Below are 24,758 nucleotides of genomic sequence, written 5' to 3'. Positions count from 1 at the left end.
CCATTGTGCATATTTATAAGCAGTTAGAGGTATAAAAAACAGGAATCATGCCATTGTGCATATTTATAAGCAGTTAGAGGTATAAAAAACAGGAATCATGCCAGTGTGCATATTTATAAGCAGTTAGAGGTATAAAAAACAGGAATCATACCTGTGTGCATATTTATAAGCAGTTAGAGGTATAAAAACAGGAATCATGCCAGAGTGCATATTTATAAGCAGTTAGAGGTATAAAAACAGGAATCATGCTAGTGTGCATATTTATAAGCAGTTAGAGGTATAAAAAACAGGAATCATACCAGTGTGCATATTTATAAGCAGTTAGAGGTATAAAAAACAGGAATCATGCCAGTGTGCATATTTATAAGCAGTTAGAGGTTTAAAAACAGGAATCATGCCAGTGTGCATATTTATAAGCAGTTAGAGGTTTAAAAAGAAGGAAATGAATTATGTTGCCTAGAAGAAAGGTTCTGTTTATAGGAGATCATTTTCCTGTCAAACACACATTTTGGACTACTGTTTTAAAGCTATTGGGAATATTTTTTACAAATAAAAGCACACATTCCCATAGTACCAAGCCTTTTTTGGAGTCTCTTTTAGAAAATAAAAGTGGATTATTTGCTATGCTGATATGTTTCTCTGAACGTTCTGCTAAGGTGCTTTGGTCCAACTTTAAACTTTCAAAATTAATAGGAAGAGAAAAGCGATGGATAAGTTTAGATCAACAAATATTACTGAGGCAGTTTTCAAAACTGATAATGCTTTAAATTCTGAAAGAGATATGTATTGTGGAAAACCTAAATAATCATGATTTTTAGACTGGGGTGGTTTGTGTTTTTAAAATAGATATGAAGCACAAGATTTTTGTAACTTAGCAGTTATTAGTTTACTGCAAGGATTTAAAGGTGCAGAACATTAGAATGACTGTTAGAATGTATTTTTTTTTGTTTGTATTTTTCTTTTGTTGACTTGGTTATTCTCATTAGACTATTGGCCTTCTTTCAGGGGAGACCCAAAATGTTATTTATGCTACTAAGGGAAATGTGGCCAGGGTACCAAGGAACTTCCCCCACTTTTTTGATAGGTACCGTGAGATCTTTTACATCCACCTGAACTGCCACCAACTCTAGCAGATGTGGCCTCTGTTTAACATCTCATTTGAAGGACGACACACTCAGGAGAGCAGCACCACCCTTATGCCACACTGCAGAAGTTAGTTTAAAAAAAGACTACTTTAAAAGAAAAGTGTGAACAGTATGATGAGAGAGGTCACACTATAAGAAACTGCATAGCAGTGTATTTAAATATAAAACATGGAGCCATTTTTAGATGGACTGTTCGGCTCACCAAGGGGGAAGCTTTGAGAATGTCTCAGAGAGAGAAAGAGAAAGATAGACTGCTAATGAAACAGAGACTGAAGTTAAAAAGAGAACAAATTGGGGATAATGCAAAAGTGATTAATGAAGGGGAAGTGAGGAGTAATGAGGAAGATATTAAGGATGAAACTTTAGAATTGAATTGAATAAATGAGAATGGGAAAATATATATGGCAGGAAGAACTACTTTATGAATAATGGTCTATAATCTTAAAAAAGGAAAACCAGTAACATTGATCATAGCTTTCCCAGAATCATGACTGTTACCCTAAAACTTGCCTCTCATAGCCTAAACCTAAATTCAGGTTCAGGTGCCTAGGCAGCGAGACATTTCCCTGCAGTACAATTGACTGGGGACACATGGCTGAAGTGACATTCAGCTGCAGAGAAATATGGCTGTTTGCAAATTCCCTGTGGGCAAAGAGAAGAATGTATTGCCATTCGCACAACTTCAATAACCAAATGCACAGGGAGAAAACAATGTCCATGGTCCACAAGGGAACATAAGACAGCAAGCAATATGGTAGGCATCAGCAGCAGGCTGGCCAGAGGGCATATCAGTGGTAGTAAAAATGCAGTGCACAATGGGCAGTGCCTTTATAATTAATGTGTATGGACCACAACCCCCTTCACAATGTCTAGGGAACATTACCTAAAATGCATACTGGAACATAAATGTGACTACAGTAACTGCAGGATTTCCTCCATGCTGTAGCACACTTCTACATGTTGTAGTTACATAAGTATGCACTGTACACTGAGAACAACATTCATTACTTCTTCTGCCTCCATGCATTTGGTTATTAAAGCTATGAGCATGGCAGTGTATGCTTCTCTTTGCCCACAGGGAATTTACAAACAGCCATATTTCTTTGCAGCTGAATGTCACTTCAGCCATGTGTCCCCAGTCAAATGCACCACAGGGAAATGTCCCGCTGCCTAGGTGCCTGAACCCCCTAAATTCACTACTCAGTCCGTAATGGTATAACTCTCCTCCATCTAAACCTGACTTCCTAATAAATGATTAACACTAAAAATTCCTGATCAATCCTTAACCCTAAAACACCCTTCCTTCTTTCTAAACCTAAGCTCTCTGATCACTTCCTAATCCAAAAACCCCTCACTGGCTCTGTAAGTCCACATTGTCTAATCCCGTCTTAAAACCAGAACTCTCCCCCAAACCTGAAATTTCCAAAATTTTTTAACTTTAAGACACCCCTTCCACTCTCTAACCCCAAGAGGCACCCCTGCTCCTTAATCCCGACTGCTCTCCCTCTGTCTAAACCTATACTCTCCTGCCAGTCCATGACCCTAACTCTAAATCCCCACTTTGTAATTTAGTGGAGTTATTGAGTAAAATGTTCCTTTCACTTACCTTGCTAAATGCAAACAGCAGTCCTATGTAGATCATACAGTTCTACCATTAATGAAGAAATAAAAAAAGCAGCAGCACCGAATGGGCAAGTACGAGGATTTAACAAAGTTATTCCCCAGCTCCAGGAATGGCTACAGGCTGGAATATCTTTTAATAACAACAACTGAACGTAATGCTCCTTCTTTAGAAGGTAAGCTCAATGACTTTGATTGTAAACTTTCATGTTGTAAAAAGCTTCAACTTGAGAATGCCTACCTGAGGGAATGCACTAGGTTGCAAGTGGTTCCCAAAGGTTTAAGAGTGTGGCGTTTCCCTACAGGGCTAGAACATGATTCCGCCGTTTACTGTGATTTACTCAAATTGTTTGATAAATATGGGCTAGAATTACTGGAGCTTTTGATAAAGCATAACGATAGCGAATTAGAGCTACTTTTTGATGAACTTGCTATTTTGGATAAAGCTATTCGTGAGGACAAGGAATATGACAGCATGAAGTTTGAACATTATAGAATTTATACTAGTATAGATCAACACATTGCAAAGCTGAAGTTGGAAATGAAGTAAATTGGATAGGGATGTTAATGATTATGTGAACAACCTATCCGAAACCTCCTGGTTCTTGCAAAAAGTCTAAGGGTCCGCTTGTGGAGGGTAGGAATCCATCCCCTCTTCCCCCTGACTTAATGGACAGCAATGAACCTAGGTTTGAAAGGTCTGATGAAGTTGTTTTGAATTATGACAATGAATATCCGGAGCTCAGGAGGAGTGAGAGAATTAGAAATAAAGGCTACTATAACAACAGGCAACAACTCCAGGCAGGGTTTTACCATTTGGGGGTTTCAAGGGGCCAGGCCAAAGAACAAAAATTGGGGGACTTAAGTTTTCCTTATACTTTCCTAGTGACAATGACACTAGCACTGAACTTTCACTAATAGACCTTTGGAAGTAAATGATAATTTAGAACAGGCTGCTAATGAATACACAGTGGTTTTTAACTATCAGAAAGACTTTGCAGTCTACAATTATTCTGAGTTATGTATTGATGTGGCCACGGCCGACTTACTCTCAAAGGGAATGACGTTTGTGCCTACTAGTAAGTTTAATGTTATAGACACATTGATAGACATGAAAATCTATTTAAGGAATTTGAATTTGTGTTTATTGCAAGACACCACTTTACAGACTAATGTCAACACTGGCAGCATCTTTAGAATTAGTTCTACCTGCAACCGCCCTTTACACCCAAAGCTGGCAATATATGAGAAACTATGTGAGCTTGACCTATACAACTTAAACACCTTAAATAAGAGCAAACACAGGCTAGCTCACAATTCTGTTAATATGAACCAGAGTGAGCATGACAGGTTATTAATGCTGCAAGAACACAATGTGAGAGTTATGAAACCTGATAAGGGGGGAGGAGTGGTAATTATGGATGCTTCTACATACACTGCTAAGATGTTGTCTATTCTGGACACGAGAAATTATACAGAGGTTTCCCTAAATGAGTTAAACACTGCATACAGGAAAATTCATGGCCAACTAACATATATTTCTGGAAAGAAGGATCGACCTTTCTTTATACAACTACTTGAACATCATTAGTCCAAGAGTCCCAGTGTTTTTTGGTATCCCTAAGATCCACAAGGGTCTCTCAGACCCTTCCATGAGACCCTTGGTGGACAGTAGGGATTCCATCACCATGGTCTGTGCCCAATATTTAGACCATGAGTTTAAGAAAATACTGCAAAAGGAATCCCAGATATGCAAGGATTCCTGGACTTTTATAGAGCAGGTCAATAGAATTGTGTATAACGAGAATGATACAGTGGTCACAATAGATGTCAAAGACTTGTGTACTGTCATTCCACATAGCACCGGCCTAGTCTGGGTTGGTGACTTGTTATTAGAACATAAAGTAGATCAGAAGATGATTAATCTAATTTTAGAATTGCTAGAATTTGTCTTAAAAAACAACTACTTCTCCTTCAATGACAGATGCTTTTTGCAAACAACTGGAGTGGCCATGGGATCAGCTTGTGGTGAGCCATTTGTGAACATGATCATGGCACACTGGGAGAGGAATTTTGTTTTTAAATCCCATTTTTACCCTAGTTTTAAGTTGTAGCAAAGGTTTCAAGATGACATTAGTTTAATTTGGAAGGGGTCCTCTTCTGAACTGGATGAGTTTTTACAGTACCTTAACACCACAACCACATTTCTACGGTTCACTTGGGTCATCAATTCGGACCACATGAACTACCTAGATGTTCATTTGTTCAAAGATACACTTACTGGAAAGTATGCTACTAGAATCCACAGAAAAGAAACCTACTCTAACTATTTTCTGCATTACACCAGCTCCCATCCTAAACATCAAAAGAGGCTAGTGGTAAAAGGGCAACTTGTTTGAGCTGCCCGTATAACCTTTGGGGTGGAGGATTTCATTTTAGAGTGCAGCAATTTGAAATCTATGTTCCAAAGGGGGGCCTATCCAGCTGAGTTGCTCAACAAGCTCATTGATGAAGTCATGCAGAAAAGAAGAGTAAGAAGAGTAGGTTACCTTACGCCCAAAGTTGGTGTTCATACTTCTGACAACAGTCTACCCGTCACTGAGATGAGACGACTAGATGAGAGTAAAGGTCCCTTTCTTAGATCTCTAATAGTCACTTACAATTCTGATTTGCATAGCCTGAAGTCAATTTTTAGTGAAAACTGGGATATTTTAATGGAAGATAGGGGCATTATAACTCACCTAGGTGACAAACCAGTAGTTCATAGGTTCATAGGTGGATACTAGGCTATCTGCCCTAGGGCATTTATAAGCCTAGCCTGAGTGTATTTGGCTTCCGTCTCCCTATTAGATTAGCCTACTGTGCCTCTGTAAAGTAGGTCAGAGAAGGTACCCTTTTAAGATTAGTTTACTGTGCCTCTGTCTAGCAGGGACACAGAAGAGATCCCAGGGGTGAATTTGCTATTTCCCATCCACGCATCCAGATTTCGCTTGAAGAGGGTCAGAGAGGGGCTATGTGTAACATGAATTGGGATTCTATTCCAGAGTGAGGGGAGCCTCTGGGAAATGAATCTGTCCCTCCAGCATGTCCTATTTATTTTTGTGCTGAGGTTTAGGTCCCTGGAGCGTGTAGCTCTAAGGGACTTGGATTTTTTGAGGTGGAGCATGTCCATTAATTCTGGGTTTGACATGGCTTTGTACGTCAGGCATAGATCGCCTCAGAGTAGGCGGTAAGCAACTGAGTAGAGCTGGAGTTTCTTTAGTCGAGCTGCATAGGACATTTGTTTGTAACCCATGATCCTCTTGGTGAGGTATTTTTGGGGTCTCTCCAGTTGCTGCAGGTGTCGGGTAAGGTACATCCCAAAAGGGGCATTGTATTCAATTATCGGCCTGATGAGTGACGAGTAGAGGGGCACAATGACCTCTCTTGATCTAGATGCAAACCCTTTTGTGATAAGATGGGCTATATAGAAGGTCTTTCTAACCACTTTGGCAACGTGATTATCAAAGGAGAGATTACTATCTACATTGGTCCCCAAATCTCTAATTACTTCTTCTGTACTTAATGGATTACCACCTATGTGGTAATTTGTGGGCACCTTGTTTTTCCCAAAGGGGATGACTATGCAATTTTTAACATTTAGCTTGAGGCCGTGGCTCTGGCAACAAGCATCCGTCTCTGTGAGACCCTTTGGGAGGATGCTTGTGTCAGCTGGAGATTCGATTATGGCCCCCAGTTTGCAGTCATCTGCGAACTTTGTCAGCCATAATCCCCCTGTGTTAGCCTGAACCTCAGAGAAATATATACCGAACAAGAGAGGTCCCAGAACTGAACCCTGTGGGACGCCACTTGTAACTGGTTTGGATTCGGACATGGCACCTGCGATTCTGACCATGTGGGTTCTATCACTGAGCCAGTTTGCAACCCATCTTGTGATATAGGGGTTGATATTTAAGCTGGTAAGCTTATTTATGATGCCTGAGTGGGGTATTGTGTCGAAGGCTTTGTGAGGTCCAGGTAGGCTGTGTGGACTATCTTGCCCTCATCTATGGCTTTGGTAACTGTTTCAAAGAAATCAACTAGGAAATTGGGTAGGGTCCAGTGTCTGGAGGCTCCCAATGTCTTTGTTTATGAGTTCCATAATAATACGCTCCATAGCTTTACAGACTAGGCTAGTCAGTCTTATGGGGTGATAGTTTCTGGGGTGTGTTGTGGCACCACCTTTGTGGAGTGGGACCACTGTAGCTGTACGCCATTCTTTGGGTACATATCCTGTAGTAAGGCTAAGTTTGAACAGTGACTTAATGTGAGGGTTCAGTTCTTCTTGGAGCTCATGTAAGACACAGCCTGGGACACCGTCCGGTCCCATAGATGCTGTGTTTTTTGCTTTGGAGAGGGCAGCTTTCACCTGTGCATCTGTGATGTCAAGGAGGTTACATTCAGTTGGGAGAGGCATTTGCTCCTTTGGGGGGGAAGGGGGGGGAGTTTACGCTGAATCTGTCTGCCAGGATGTTGGCTATGTCTGTAGGTTCGCTATATTTTGTACCATTATGCAACATTTCAGAGCATATCTGGGAGTTTCCACCCATGTTCCTGACATAACTAAAGAAGGCCTTGTGATTATCTTTAGTGTCTAGGGCAATTTTTCTTTCGAAACAGGCCTTTGATGATTTTATGAGGCATCGAAGTTTCTTGCTAATACTGATCAGAGATGCCTTCCCTTTTTGGGATTTTGCTCTGTCATGTAGTAGCTTCCTCCTTCTGTTGTATAGTTTATTTATGGCCGGGGTCCACCAGACTGGTCTCCTGTTTTTGGAGGAGTGAGTCTTGGTTTTATTTGGGATAGCACGATCCATGCATTCCTGCAGGTGCTCATAGAATGCATTTGTAAAGGATTCTGCAGATTGGGCTGTATTATCCTCTGGCCCAGGGGCTTTGAAGGATTCCACCTCAGTCTTGAGAAGTGCAAAGTTGGCTTTTGAGAAATTCTTTATAGTGATTTCCTTGGCTGGGGGTGGGGATGGAATAAGGATGTCCAGGGAAATTTGTTTATGGCCTGATCTTACCAATGAGGGGTTTACCTCTTGTGTGGAACATAGAGTCCCCATGTTGGTGATGGCCAGGTCCAATATGTTGTTCCCTCTTGTGGGACCGGTGACCAGTTGTTCCATTGCGTTAGAGTTTATAAATTCAAGGAACCGTTGGGTGAGGGTGTTTTGGCTTGAGTAGTTTTCCCAGTCAATGTTTGGGTAGTTGAAGTCACCCAATAACATAGTGTTTGGAGAGACCTTCATATTCTTCAGTGTTCTCAGGAATGCCAAGTAGGGTTCCTGTAATAGGGAGAGTGTTCTGTAGCAGGCTACAAACTGAAAGGCAGTTTTGTCTGCTGTTAGTTGCACATGGATGGTTTCTGATGCTTCGTGCAGTGCCACTAACATGGAGGTGTAGATATCTTTGATGAATATAGATACTCCCCCTCCTTTTGTGCTTTGGTTCAAGTTTTGGGGCTGAAACGCATGGTATGAGTTATAACCTGGTAGTGCTGAGGTGCTCTCAGGAGCCTTGAACCAGGTTTCTGTTACTGCACAGACCACTGAGGAGAGCCTCGAGTGCGTGCATCTTGAGGTTTAGACTTCTGGCATTGAGTAGCATTACCTTTAGTTTTTTTAACCTTGGGTTGTCTATGGAGGTGGGTTTGTCCTTTGAGCCTTGCCTAAAAAAGGCACAATGGGGGTGGCAAGAGCCTTGGCCAGTATACGAAAGCCTAAGGGTGACAGGTGCAAGCCATCCCTAGCGAAGCAACGTGGTTTGTCGAGCATGTCATCCCAGGCTGACAGACACTGGATCCCCTTCGAATGACACCAATACTTTAGCCAGTTGTTGAAACTGATCATTTTGTCTTTATACTGTGGCATCATTCTTGGTGAGGGCAAGATGCTACTCAAGGTCAGGGTCATACCAGCCTGGGCTACATGGTCAGAGAGCTCCTCTATGTCTCTTTTCATGTAGTCCAGGGAGGTATGTCTCAGGTCATTCACACCAGCATGGACAATGATGGAGTCATACTTGTACTTGCTTTGGAGTGACCTGAGTGCTTGCGTTATGTGGCGGATCCTGGCACCCAACAGGCAGCTTACAGTGACCTTCTCCTTGTTCAGTCTGGTGAGCGGGACGTCAGTGTGCCAGACAATAGAGTCCCCTATAACAAGTGTATTTGATGTGTTGTTTGGCCTTAAGGGCTGTGACTGTGAGGCACACTGATTTTGTAAGATATGTGATTCATAGGTATTGTTGAGGGGTGGCTGTTGCTTGGATATCTGCTAAGGAGGTCTTTGCTGTTTAGGCAGATTTTTATTTAGAGCCTCCGAGTATGTTTTTGTGTGTTTATGTGTTGGGTATGCAGATGCAATAGGTCTGTGTGAGACTGGATTTGTGGTGTGTGTGGTTACCTTTTCCTCCTGACTGACTGTGCCAGTCTTGGGTTGAGAGAGCTCTGCCTCCAGTTTGGCTGTGTAACTGCATCTCTCACATGTATTAGAGTTTGTTGGAAGGAGGAGAGGGTTGTCTGTGTACATAAGGCAATTGTAACATTGCCTCAAAATTCCCAGATTCACCAGCTGGACTGGAGAGTAACCTTAAAACTGACCCTTGGACATACCAGATTAGTATAGGGAACTGTTTTTTTACTGATCAGATTAGGGAAGGGCACTGATTTTTCACTTGATCAGGAAGGACCAATCGGGAGCCTAATACTTATGAGAAGTCAAGGAGGGTGTAGTGCTTTAGTTAGTTAGTGTTTCCTTATAAGAGCTGAGCAAGTGCAGGGCTTTAGAAAGAGAGTGATTACTTTGAGAGTTTGAACAGTTCTAAGGGAAAAAGTGAAGAGCAGACTTTGTGGAGCCTGAAATAGTTTAAACCTGTTTAGGTGGCGCTGCCTGACGCTGCTCAGTGTGCAAAACTGCGCAAAAAGAGAGTTGTAGGGTTTTAAGAGAGAGAGATCAAGGAGTTTAGAATTGACCCAAAATGGCCAATAAAACTACAGCTTCTAGGTAGTAACCACTCCTCCAGAGACAGGCAGGCTGTTCAGTGTTAACCACTCCCACTGGTGAATACAGAGACTTCCCTTTAGCTCAAGCAAGCACTGGCCTTCTAGAAACTTCCAAACAGTTCAGAACAGCAAATCTGTAACTGAACTTTCTTAACTTTCAGAAAGTGGGAAAAAAGCATGGGGACGTGGCCAAGGATGAACACAGGATAGCAGCAGATTTCTTCAGCTCCACCAACTTAACTGCACTGACAGGAAATAATTACTTTAAAAATCAACTAATGAAATAATTTTCTTTCTAAATACGTTTGGAATATCAGTTTCTTGAATAATATCTAAAAAAGAAAGAAAATTTCAATAATTTTCCTGTCAGAAATCATCTTGGAAATTTCTCTTTCATCACCTCTGTTCAAAATGAGTTCCAGTAAGGCAAACAGTCAGGATTCCAGCATCAAGAAAGAGCTTCAGTCTCTGATATCTACTATTCAGCAACTAACAACCAAAATGGACAAACTGGATACTAAAATTGATAACTTCATAGAAAAACTACAAAACAAATGGATTTGTTACATCAAGACTTGCAACAACAGAAGGCTCAGATTACAGGCATAGAAGAGACTGTTAATGATATGGAGAACAGAATCCAGGAAGAAGAAATTAACATTGAGTTTTTGCTGAAGCAGAACACACACCTACAATCCAAACTTGATGACCTGGAAAACAGATCTAGACGCAATAATATTAGGATTTTTGGACTGCCAGAAAATATAGAAGGTAACAACATTACTTCCTTTTTAAATACTTGGCTTCCCAAAACTTTAGACTTGTCATAAGCATTTTCTTTTGGTATTGAAAGAGCCAAGAGGTCCTTATCTAATTTTAACTCTAACAAAAAGTATCCTAGATCAGTTATAGTAAGATTTTTATCATCTTATGACAAGGAGATGGTATTAAAATCTGCATGGGCTAAAGCACCTATTAAAATTAATGAGGCAACTGTGCTTTTTGACAATGACTATTCTTCCTTGGTAATAACTAAAAGAAAAGTTTTTTTGCCATTAATAAGAGAGCTTAAGAAAGCACAGTTCAAAACTTACCTTTTATTTCCTGCCAAACTAAAAATCTTTTTACCTGATGGCCCTAGAATTTTTGAACACTTGGACTCTGCTTTGCTGTATATTAAAAAAAATAAGATATTAGATAAAATAGAAGATATGGAATGGGCAAGTCCTTCGTTAAAGAGGATGGCAACAGGAACTTCTTGGAAGACTTCAGAGAAGCAAACAAGACTAAAAAACAAATGACATGTTCTATATATTTTTTTTCTTCTCTCTTAATCTCTTCAAATACAGTTACTGCATCTCCAGAAAGCCACAAATATTTTAAAGATTTATTCAAAGTTATTTTTCTGTGTGCAAAGAACTGTTTTTGTTTCATAAATAGTCAAACTCTCTGAGGAACAAATAACATGCTATCAATCAACTTGTTTCTCTTTGTGATAAAGAGACCTAAGGTTAGTAATTTGATACATTTTCTTTCTCTTCTTGTTTTAAATAATGGCATTCTTTATAAACTATGCATTTAGTGAGGGGTGGGGAGGGCAAGGAGAGAAGTATGATGTAAAATATGGAAAAAGTGAAATAATAACTTATTAGTTCTTTAAAACTATATATGCTGTTTAAACACTGTTGCTAAATATTATATCATGATTTTATTGCTTATACATGATTACAAATAATATGTCATGATATAATTGCAAATAATTAGAACTAAAATAGTTGTAAGTAATATGTTTCATATTTAACTTTATTAATACAAACAGCAAGTAATATTTCTTTGTAGATACTCTTTGTAGCTTCCTTTTTTCTTTCTTCTTTCTCTCTCTTTCTTTTTTTTCTCTCTCTCTCTTTCTCTCTTATAAGTACAGTTATATGCTTCTGATAATACTGATATATGTATATAATAAGATTTGTATGAGAAAATGAAATGGGGCATATAAAAATAAGTTGTATAATATGTTAAATAACTGTAGGCTTGGTTTCACTGTCATAGAGACTGTAATGACTTTTAAAATACTTCGCGAAGGTTTTGCACTGTTTAGTTTCATTTGTATTACTAAATGAATGTCAGTCACTTGTATTTACTAAAATTCCCGCCAGAATGTTAAGGGAGACAATTTGGGATGTGGGTTACCTCGTGAATAGTGTCCTCGAGTTGTTTTAAAAGCTTCAACACTCAGAATACATGCAGAGAAGCTGAATGCAGTCATTTTGAACTTTGACCCCTGATTTCACACTGACACATCGCAGATTCAAGAAGAACACTGTTCCAGGAAGTAGAACTGCTGTAAATGCGACTTTGTGATGAAAAATGAACTTTATGACATCTAAATGTGAGTTATTCTTTATAACAACTTACTTATTTAAGATGTAATTTATAAAATATGAAAGTTATAATGATTTTAAATGATTCAGTATGCCATAGTAAGCAAGTGAGATATTTTAGAAGGCATAGAAGGTAAAACATATATACACATGTTTTTGAAAGCTTACATAACTGCAACATATTATTGTATATAAATACCTATGATTTAAACATATATAATGTTATAAATCATTTGACTTATCTAATTGACAAGCACAAGTATCATTATGATTATATCTTAGAAGAAGCTGTCATGTGACATATTTTAAAGCAGCAGTTCAGATATATAAAATACAGATGGCTTTCTTCACAATGATTTATGTATAACTAGGAATTTACATTGCTGTGCAGTATGACTTGTAAACATATGTATGAGTATAAATATTTTATTTACTGGCAATAATAAGTATGAGAAGAAAGCTTTGGTGCAAGTAATTTAAAGTTTTTAAAACTGTTAACTGCATTTCTATGGCAGAAAGTAGGAATACCCTAATATATGTAATGTCTGAACCATTATAGCCTAAGTTATTGAATCCAAATGAACATAAGAACTTATTTTTACAAACTTTTAATAAACTAATATATAGATATGCCCCTTTTTTTCTCTCTCTCTCTCTCTTCCTTTCTCTCTCTCTCTCATCGATTCCCATTATCAAGTTTATTAGAATGCTATTTTGATTATGAGTGTATTTTACAAAATAGATGTACATAGTAATATGAGCTGTTTCTAAATGTTCTTATTTGTTTATATGAAGCTGATTTATAAATTGTTTAGCTTTGTCTTACTAGATAATTTAATTAAATGAGGTTAACTTTAGTTAATAATAGTTAGTATTGAATTGATATGGTGGCAGCTGAGGTACTGCTGCTTAGGATAGGGGGATAACTTGAGTGGTATGTGCTACTCAAAGTTGGAGTTCTTAACTCCAGGCTGGGTGCAATGTTTAATCCTAATATTATTTTCACCTGTTTATTGTTGTTTGTATATAGTTCTGACATCCACAATACATTTTATAAACTTATTGTCACTACAAATAAAAGTGAAGCTTATACAAAATCCCATTAGATTTTCAATAAATACAGCTATAATTAATGGTACACCTAAAGGAGGAGGTATAATATCATTTATTCTGTTAATTGTTATTCTGATTATATGTTTTATATGTTTATAAAAGCTAAATGATTTCTCTAAAAGGAATTTCTTTAAACATTAATGGACTGAATAACCCATGTAAAAGGGCAAGTTTAATGAGATACATTAATTTGCATAGGGCCAACTTAGTATTCCTTCAAGAAACACATCTCCTGAAAAAGGATATTGATAAATTAGCCACTAATAAATATACAGTCTTGGTTAGTTCAGAACACACTCAGAAAAAAGAGGAGTGGCTATTTTATGGAATAAAAGTTTGCCCATACCTAAAACTATTAAGTCTTATAAAGATGATAAAGGAATGTTTTGTATGGTTACAATACAGATTAATGGAAAGACATATACATTAATCAATGTATATTGGATACCAGGAATTGGCATTAATACAGTGAAACACCATCTCAATAAGATCATATCATTTTCTATAGGAGATATTATTTTAGCAGGCGACTTTAATTGTATCCTACATGAAAAAGATACTACTACTATAGGAAAAAGGAAAATTACATCTAATGCAAAACATTTAAAGGATTTTGTTAATTTATATCATTTGAATGATATTAATAATCAGATAGATTCAAAATCATTACCATACACTTTTTTTCTAACAGATATAAAACTTATTCAAAAATAGATAGAGTCTTTATTTCTAACCAGATGGTTACAGACTTAATTAATTCTAAAATCATTTTGTGTCCTATATCAGATCATAATTCAATTGTCTTTGAGTTTATGATAAAAAGTACTTACAATGTTCAGATCAAAAGGATACCAGCATACTTAACTTAACTAAAAGACTATAAAGATTATATACTTTCAGAAGTGCAACATTTTTTAGACTTAAACAATACACCTGAAGTCTCCATTGTTTATGTTTGGGATGCTTTAAAATCGTATTTATATGGACAAAGTATCAGATGGTATAATAATAAAAGGAAATCTTGGGACAAGGAATTACTAGATATTCAAAACAAATTAGACTCATACAAACATAATAATAAAGAAAATATTATGGACAAAAAAGTCATTGAAGAAATAAATAAATTAAATGAGAAATACAAAGAAATTTTAACTCATAAAGTTAAAATAACATTAGAGAAATATAAGTTTTTGTCTTACTCAATAAGTCCCAAATACTTACATAGACTTAAAAATAAAACAAAAAAGTTGAATAAACAAAATCATATCAAAGAAATTTTCTCTCCAAGGAAAAAGAAGAATGTTTCTAGTTTACCAGAAATATTAGATGAATTTAGAAATCACTTTCACAAAATTAATCATAATAACATTAGCATGGAGCCTAAAGATAAAATAAAGAAATTTATAACTACAAACATGAACAAAAAAACTAATGGATAAAAATATTTCATATACAGAGGTTATTACACAAATAAACAAGCTTAAATCAAACAAAGCACCAGGTAATGATGGTATTATACCAGAGATCTATAAAATTCTTCCCAAAAGTACTTATTCATTAATACATAAGGTTATTATTTTGGCCCAAATGAGTTAACAACTCCCCTATCTTGGCAATACACATTTATTTCACCAATTTTAAAACCCAATAAAGACCCAACCAGATGCACTTCATATAGACCTATTTCATTACTTAATGTTGACTATAAAATGTTTATGAGTATTTTTGCTGATAGATTAAAGACAATCATCCCAGGCATTATAGATATAGACCAGACAGGCTTTATTGTAAATAAAAATACTTTTGATAATATAAGGAGAACTTTAACGTTAATTGATTTTGCAAATAGGAAAAAGAAAGATTTAACACTTATTAGTCTCGCTATAAGTTCAGCATTTGATTCAGTAAGTTGGGACTACTTGTTTACCTTACTGAAGTGCACAAACTTCTCAGATGCATTTGTAAATCTAATTGAACATCTATATAAAGGAGCATTGGCTTACATTAAGATAGGAACATATGTCTCACAAAAAATACCCATTTTAAAAGGTACAAAACAAGGGTGTCCACTCTCTCTACTGTTATTTACTTTAATAATGGAGCCTTGGGCTAATTTGATCAGAAACAGTACTGATATAGAAGGATTTGATATAGATGAAAATACAATATCTAAAATTCAACTTTTTGCAGATGATGTTCTAATTACATCAGCTGGATCTAACTCTTCTATGCAGTCCTTATTTGATAAAATGATGGATTTTAAAAATATCTCTGGTTTAATATTCAATGAAGAAAAAACTAAAATATTACCAATATACACACGAAAAAATGTCCTCATTAATGATTTTAACAAATATATACCCAACTCAGGTCAGATAACTTACTTAGGTATAATATTAACTAAAGATATCAAATCTATTATACATAATAATTATAGTACCTGTCTTCTTAATATACAAAATATTTTCAATAGCTGGAACAATATGTTTTTTTACCATGGAAGAGAGACTCACAATTATTAAAATGATAGTATTCCCTAAGATATTATACTTAATACAATCAATAATACTCCCACCTACAAAAATAATTATTAAGAAATTGAATTCACTAATGTTAAATTTCTTATGGGCACCTAATAGACCTAGGATTGCATTAAAGAAACATACTAATAGCTGGTCTCAAGGGGCATTTCATTTCCAGACTTTAATCTATATACTATCTCTTCTATTATAAAAGTTATTACTTTGTTAATAGATCAGTCATATGTTGCAAGATGGAAAGATTACTGGGAACTAATTAGCATTCACTTCATGAAAATCTCTTTAATACATAAAAATATTATTGTAAATAACCCCATGTTATGGTTACCAAAAGAATTTTGTACTTCATCCATTACACCAAAATATGTAGTTAGTTACCCATTAAACATTATTATCAGTTATCGTAATTTTATATTCATGCATCCTAAGTATAAGGAATGGAATTTTATTCTATTCCCTATAATGTATACACAAGGTATGCTTTTGTCAACCACCTCTGAAAGAGCTCTTTTAGTCACAGAGAATTATCTAAAGTATTGGTATCAGTTGCTGTCTGATAATAAAGTAAAAAATTTAGACTTCTTAAAGCAAGAATTTGATTTGAGAGAAACATGTTGGTTAGAAATTCAGACTTTTAGACAACATCTTATTAATAAAATTGATTTAATGTCTTTAACAGTTAAAGAATCTGTTCCAATACTGATTGATTACTTGATATTAAATTTACAACATAGAGTTTCTGATAAAGGTAAGCTCTCATACATACATAAAATTATCAGAGAAGAAACTCATTACAGTTCAGATACCTATTGGAATTATTTCATTTCCATTAATGGTGAATCACCAAAACAACAAGATAAACAATATATATTGGAATCTGCTTATAAAACTACTTCTTCCATTAATTGGAGGCTTTTTACTTGGAAATTTTTGCATAGATCCTTCTACACACCTTTAATGATGAATAAAATAAATAATAAAGACAACTTATGTAAAAGATGTAATGTAGAAATAAATGCTGATTGGGCACATATGTTTTATGACTGTATAAAATTGAAGTAATATTGGAAGTTAATCAATGATTATTTGCAGGCCTTTTTCCACAGATAATTTCATTGTTTCTAAATCACTTATATTATTTAACACACCGGTTCCTAAAAGTGTTAAAAAAGTTAAACTTCCCTTATTATGGTCTATTCTAGCAGTGGCTAGAAAAATAATAACCAGAAATTGGATTTCAGATACCCCTCCTTCATTTAATGAATTTAAAAATGTTATGACTGAAGTGTGTCATATAGAATTGATGACAATAAAATCAAGAACTACTAGAAAAACATCTTATTATATTATATGGGATACTTTACAAAACCTGTTAAAAAATCTTAGTCTCAACAGCATGATATTATAGTTTAATCAATTGATTTGATTTGTAGTGGATGTCTTTGTAAATACTTTGGTTATTTTATTGAATGTTATAACTATTTCTATTTTAATTGCTTGTATAAAATTGTTATGATATTTATTACATTAAAAGATGGATAAATCTAAAGTTTTGGTCAGTAACTCAAATTATAACATGTTCAGTAAATGTCTCACCTTCAATAACCACATCACCACAACAGTCAGGAAATCCTTCTGTGTGGCACACCTCATCACTAAGGATTTTTCATCAAGAAAAAAGGAGGTCATTGTCCGACTGTACTCATCCCTCATTAGACGCATTATAGAATACAGTGCCCCATTTGGTATGTACCTCTCAAGACATCTAAAACAACTGGAAAGGCCGCAGAAATACCTCACTAAAAGAATCACAAGCCTAAAGCAGATGCCCTATGCTGACTGCCTTAAAAAACTCCAGCTATACTCTGTCGCATATTGTCTACTCCGAGGCGATCTCTGTTTAACATACAATGCCATGTCAAACCCAGAGCTGTTGGACATGCTACACTTAAAGAAATCCCAATCCCTCAGAGCCACATGCTCCAGGGATCTAAATCTTGTCATCACAATAAACAAAACATGCTGGAGGGATAGATTCCTGACCCAGAGACTCCCCAGACTCTGGAATAGACTGCCCCTACATGTCAAGCAGAGCGCCTCTTTGGCCCACTTCAAAAGGAACCTTGATGATTGGATGGGAGAAAGGAAATTCACCCCGGGGATCACATCAGTCGCCCTGCTGAACAGGGGTCCAGGAAAGTAAATAGTGTGGGAAGAAATAGCCAGGGAATTGTTATGGCTAGGCTTGTATAGGCCCTAGGGCCGATAACCTAGTACCAGCCTATGAACCTAAGAATATATTCAAAGCATTTTTGTGCAGCTAATACTGAAGAAGGCTGTTTCACTGGTTGGACCCATTTCATACACAAAAGTCCTGTCAAAGATCTCAAATCATGCTGATTACAAATATGTCATCACTAAGTATAGTTAATAGCTTAAACAAGGTAGAGTCCTGAAAATAGGTTCATTTTTTGCAGTGGTGAGATCCTGCAGATGATGTGAGAGTTACAGTTTTGATGATCAAAGTCTAAAAACATGTGACTGTATACTTGCATTTTCATTCAGGTGGTAACCACAAGATTTGTGATGCTCTTTAATGGACTGAATCATTTACTGCATGTTTGGGTGTAATAGCAGCTTTTGGCACACTCTTAGAAAATACCTTAATACCATATGCACACCTTTGAAAGTAAAATGTTAGAAATAAGAGCTGTATTTAAAACAAGGATACTGTTCTCATAAAATATGTATATTTTGTTGATAATTCTGTTGTAGTCAGCTTTTGTACATTTGGTACTTATTAATATAGTCTGTTTGGTTCAGATAATGTGCAATTCCTTTACAGATATATTACAGCAGATTGACCCAAGATATGGTTATCAGACATAAGTGCCCTTTGGGGTAACTTTCTGATGATCTGGTACCCTATTAAAGGTTTCGATAGCAAATGAACAGCTGTCTTTATAATGCAACACCTCACTGATATAGACCCAGTGAGTGCCCCAAACTCAATGACTGGAGAAGACCATTTTGCTTTATCATGTTAGTTATACCTGTCTCTGGCTAAATATTTCCACCCCTGTGATATGTTCCAGGTTTAAGTTTTTAAGTTTAGTGTGATGGCTAATGGTGTGTTTGGGGACTAGAATGAAAGGTGCATGAACCTTGTGTGTGTGTGTGTGTGTGTGTGTGTGTGTGTGTGTGTGTGTGTGTGTGTGTGTGTGTGTGTGTGTGTGTGTGTGTGCGTGTGTGTGTGTGTGTGTGTGTGTGTGTGTGTGTTTGTGTGTGTGTGTGTGTGTGTGTGTGCATGTGTCTATGGCTGTCTTGTTGGGATGGACGTGGTGTTGGCGATATTGTTACAAGCACAGTAGGCTATATTGCTGGCACCTAAGAGTATGGTTGAACTTATTCCATGCAGACGTTAAGGTGCACATGTTCCAGTCCTGTGGAGTGATGATGCAAGGAATGAGACCAGGCACAGAGAAGTGAGAGTGAAGGATCTGTTGCATTTATGCCCTTATTTATTTTTGAAAGTCTGTTGGTGAACATACCTGCTGAAGCTTCTCAAATATCATCAAAACTTACATTTAGTACTACAGAAAGCACCAGGACATAACTACACTTTGATAAGGATTTGTTCACCACGTGACTTTTCTTTGATTTCTTTTAATCTTGGGTTATTTTTACAGCAGTCGCTTACATTGTACAAGATATTGGTGTACTTCAGTATATTGTTTATATTTCCCTAATGGTATGTGACTGTGGAGCTGTTATTTGTAAGTTGTGGAGATGGAGTGACATGGGGCTTGCCCCATATTTTGTGCATTTTTAGACATTTTTGAGTTACATTTCTTGATACAGGAAAAACAATGACGCATAACTCAGTTTTGGGTGACTTGGCTGAACTTTGGGAAAGCAAACACAAGGCAAATTGAGAGACAAGGATACATTAATTACATTTTTAGAGCTCAGAAAGTTTATAAACCCACTACTGTCTTGGCATTTTAATTTTTCATCCTGTATCTTTGACCTACCAGTATAGACCCTCCCCTCCATTTTGAATTGTATTTGAATGACTAGTCGCTGCCTCCTAATTTTCCTGTCAAGGTCAAGCCCACCCTGCTTCTGGACTTAATTTCTGTCTCTGTGATTTAAGCTCATAGAACTTTGGAACATATGGCTACTTTAGTGTTGCTGCAGTTGAGACATCCCCCCCCACACCTCCATCTACCCGATATAACAAGTTCTTTTTAAGTCACTTGTTGACATGGTGCCTTTCAGCAAAATGAATAACTTGCAAGCTGTTCTTCAATACATTCTGAGTTTAGTGTCTGTGGTAACTTGTGAAGCACATAAGCTCATATTTTTTTAAGTTGCATGAATATTCAACAGGTAGAGAACAGCATCTCATCAGTATTTATGTTGTTAAGAGCTTTTCCTGTTAAAACATATTGGCTTAACTGCCTGTCAGTCTAGATGATTAATTGTATGTAATATGTAATTTGTTTACTGAGTAAAATATTTCCTGTCATGTGACATTTTCTGCCATGTAGTTTGTCTTATTTGAAAGGGGAAAAACTGATGAGGATATAGAAATTTCTGTTCTTTAGAATGTGCATTCATATTTATTAGGCAACATTCACTTTCACTGCTCTGATTCCAAGTGCTTCCTGTGTAGCATTGCTGTACCCTGCTAAAAAGGTATTAACCTGCCAGTACAGTATACAAGTATTAGTTTTATCCAAATCATTTACAAGGTGAGCAAAACTCATAGAGATGACTGTCCTTTCTTGTGCTTCTGGACCATTCATCAAAACAGAGGCTGCTGATTCAGTTGTCCAGCTTCAGAAATAAAATAACTCATTTACTTGTTGGATCAAACAGATTGACAAGCTATTTGGTAAAATGTCAGATAATTAATTCTGAATCTTATCTTTCATTACTGTAGTTTTTAGTTTAGCCAGCCAATTTTATGCCATGGAATGAATACAGTAAGAAATCATACTGCTATGCAGTAACATTTATACAACCAAGGAGCTGATATCTATCTATCTATCTGTCTGTCTATCTATCTATCTATCTATCTATCTATCTATCTATCTATCTGTCTGTGTATCTCAGCATGGTTGCATAGTGCTATTACAGTATGTAAAATAGGAGTTTCAGTTTATTGAATTGACTGATTGATATAAAGCATTTTGTAAGAAATTACTATGCTCTCCGAACTTTTCTACCTGCTTGTCAGACTAATTTCATCTATCTTTCCTGACAGGCTGAAGTGTGCGCTGGAACGGTTGCAGAAGTAATCCAGTCTGTGGTGAATGGGGCAGATGGCTGTGTCTTCTGCTTTGGTCACCTCAAGCTTGGTGAGTTTAATTTTTTTCAGTTTCATAAACTGCAGACCAGGTTCTGCAAGAGATGCTGGCTTAGTGCAAGCAGATGGTATAGTATACAGTAGGGAAAGATTTAATCTAGAATGAGCTGTACAGTGTCAGACAAGTATATCTGTTTTACAACATGCATAGCAATATAAGAGGGGTATGCAAAAATCAGACTTTAAACTAAAATGCTGGACTTGGAAGCCAAGCTGCTGTCTTTTACATCTAATATGATGAAAAGATTCTTATTACTTACTAATTAACTTTCAACACATTTCCTTCCTGACAAGCAGACTACATGACAGTACTACCCCCTACAACCTTATACCACTTCCAACAAATAGCGCCACCCTTCAGGCCCCTCTTTCAGAACTACACCTTACTGAGCATACATTCTCCAATTTTGCCCTAAAATTTGGGCTACTATCCTTTCACATAAAAAAAAAAAATCTGTTACAACCTTTCCTAAATTTATCTCAGAACTTATGCCCTTATTATCTCCAATTTTGACCCTAAAATTTGGGCTACTGTCCTTCCACATAAAAAAAAATCTATTACAACCTTTCCTAAATTTCTCTCAGAACTCAAGCCCTTATTATTCAAGGAAGCAAAAATTAAGTGTCTTTAACAGAGAAGTCAAAGAAATCCATGCTAAAATCCCCATTCTCGGCATTAGTTCTGTATTATATTACAAGTGTGACTGTTTAAAAAATTGCATGCTGCCTGTGTCTGACAATGTAACATATACTATAACTAGTGTGTCTGTCTGTGTGTGTATGTTTGACTGTTTAAAAAAGTATATTATACAACGACCCCCCATTAATATTCCAAAACGTGCACGCTGATTGGTCAGCGTGCACGTTGTAAATCAAAGACTTATACTAATAGAAAAAGGTCCGGTCACCTGGACTTTTTACATTAGTTTAAGTCTTTTTTTTTTTTTTTTTTACAGCAACGGAGAACGCAAGATCTATGTTGCTTTTTAGAAACTGTCTCACTATGTTAAAGGAGTTTAATATAGCAAGACAGCTTTAAAAAAAGTAACGGAGATCTTCCTTTCTCCGTTGCTTTTTTTAAAGCTGTCTCGCTATATTAAACTCCTTTAACATAGCAAGACACTTTGTAAAAAGCAACGGAGATCTTGCTTTTTCCATTGCTTCCACCCACAGCTCTGATGAACTGCGTAAGCATATGCATGCGCAGTACATCAGAGCTGCCACAGAATACCAGACAGCTGTGGAAGGGCAGCATGGAGGCATTATACAATGCCATTATTTAAGAAAAGTATTTTTTTTCTTAAGTAATGTCATTGTATAATAGCAATAACCCACTTCTGGGTGTGGGTAATGCCGGATTTACTCATGGTTGTCTTTGTTTGGCCACTCGGGCTTCACCCTCGTGACCAAACCACACCAACCATGGGTAAATCCGGCATTACCCACACCCAGGCATGGGTTATTGCTTAATTAACAGTCATAGCATTATACGGTGACTGCTATGTATTATTGTTGATCTGATTGGAAATCTCATGTACCCCCTGGTTGAGCATGAAAATAGACCAGTAGGATCAGTCCTGTAACCTAGTTCAGCAAATACAAAAAAAAATAATATGGTGGAGCATGACTCCACATGGTCAAACTATGCCTTGTACAAAGCAAGGATATATATATATATATATATATTTATATATATATATATATATATATATATATATATATATATATATTCATTCATTTTTAAAGTACTGAATGAAAAGTTTCTAGCTTCATCTCCTATCCTGTGTTGTTTTCTTCTTATAATAGCACATTTCCTAGACCTGGAGTAACACATTTCCTAGACCAAACATTAGTACTGTACATAGCTTTGTAAAAAAAGCTTTCCTATTTATTAATGAAAAAGTCTGATTCAATGACATGTACTTGGAGATTAATTCTCATGTATGAAGTTACATTCTGTGCTATGTGATCAATGTTTTTAAGAAACACAACTTGTTTGACCCTAATTTCCTTTACAGGACAGAGTGTTAAAGAACTTGATTTCTTTCACAGCGTGTAAAATGTCACACTACTCTTTATGTGCACTTCAAGCAGTGGTTTAATGTCGCAGATGCCTGTAAGCTATCATTCCTTGTTCTCTAACAGCCATGAATCAGGAAAGAATGATTGGGAAGTGTTTAAACAACACTTAGTCAGACATTTAGCTGTAATAACTTAGTACCAGACTTATATTGTTGTTTAACTCTTTAGGCTCTCAGATATGTGTAGTACATTACTGGATGACATATTTGTATTTATTTATTCTCTTTTTTTTTGGTATCTTTACTAGCTCTTAAGTTCTTCCTTTGCTCTATGTCTAATTCTTTCTGTTTGGATTCAGAAAATATTATTTTGTCTCTGACATTACATTTTTTTTCAACAACTTACTTAGTTTTTCCATAATGAGTTTTTATATAAAGCCATTTATATTCAGGTTTTGAATTTTCTAAAAACTAAGATTACCTTTTGCTTTACCCTGTAAGTTGTGACAAACGGTCACCCTGAGAAATGATAAGTAACGTGTGCACATATTGTCATCTAACAGGAAAGTCTTACACCATGATTGGAAAGGATGACTCCACACAGAACCTTGGCATAATCCCCTGTGCCATATCCTGGCTCTTCAAGTTGATTAATGAGCGTAAAGAGAAGACTGGAGCCCGCTTCTCAGTTCGGGTGTCAGCAGTTGAAGTCTGGGGCAAAGAAGAAAACTTGAAAGATTTGCTTTCTGAAGTAGCTACTGGTAGCCTACAGGATGGCCAGTCTCCAGGGGTCTATCTCTGCGAGGATCCTATATGTGGCATGCAGGTAATATCTTAACTGTGATTTGACCTGAACATGACCTGAAATGTACATATATGTCAAATGTTGACATTTAAGTTATTTTCATTTCATGCCACCAATGAGTTTTGGCTGTCAGTGTGAGTCTATATCAGTCAAAAATTAAGAGATGAGCCCATGTTTGAGACTCACAGCATGCACTAAGCAGCGCAGTTATGAAAATATTATTCAGTTTATTTTACCTTTTATTTACAAAGCAAGGCCACTACAAGATTCAGTCCATGTTTTCAAGGCAGTTTAAAAGAGTATTTGTAGAAACTGAGAAAATTTGCCCAGAACACCAGGGGAACCTCTGCAGTGGGGTCTTTAAGATCCATCTGAACTGCCATCAGAACAGGGACCTGTAACCTCAGTTTAACATCTCATCCAAAAGACAGGTATTGTTATGTAACCACCCCATTTCTACCAGACTTGGTTTGAAAACAATCACTTGTATATATTACACATAGCCAGCAGGTAAGTTAATAATGAAACAAATAACAAGGCTGAGAATTTCTTTTCTAAGCTATGTTTTGAAGTGGAACCATTGAAGTATTTTAGTCATACATCATCATCATCATCATTAACCCCCTTTTTCCCATTTTCTACATGGAATCGGGGTGTCATGCTCTCTTTTGATTCAGTGCCACACTCCTTCCTTCTGCAACAGTCATGCCT

At 36.5% G+C, this 24,758-nt stretch overlaps 1 protein-coding gene across 2 annotated transcripts in view; it reads left to right on the top strand.

Moving 5' to 3' along the window:
• Positions 1-24,758, top strand: part of KIF26B (kinesin family member 26B) — a 1,779,156-nt gene that overhangs the window by 1,458,893 nt on the left and 295,505 nt on the right. For both annotated transcript variants that reach the window (XM_044058109.1, XM_044058116.1), the window contains 2 exons: positions 21,120-21,213; positions 23,806-24,068. In XM_044058109.1, coding sequence (XP_043914044.1) covers positions 21,120-21,213; positions 23,806-24,068 — 357 coding nt within the window. The remainder of the gene's footprint in view (positions 1-21,119; positions 21,214-23,805; positions 24,069-24,758) is intronic.

This window comes from Protopterus annectens, chromosome 1.part2 (assembly GCF_019279795.1).
Source record: "Protopterus annectens isolate FY-2018-M chromosome 1.part2, PAN1.0, whole genome shotgun sequence".
Lineage (NCBI taxonomy): Eukaryota > Metazoa > Chordata > Ceratodontiformes > Protopteridae > Protopterus > Protopterus annectens.
The sequence above is the reverse complement of the archived record's forward strand: the minus strand, read 5'-3'. Positions and strand labels throughout refer to the sequence as shown.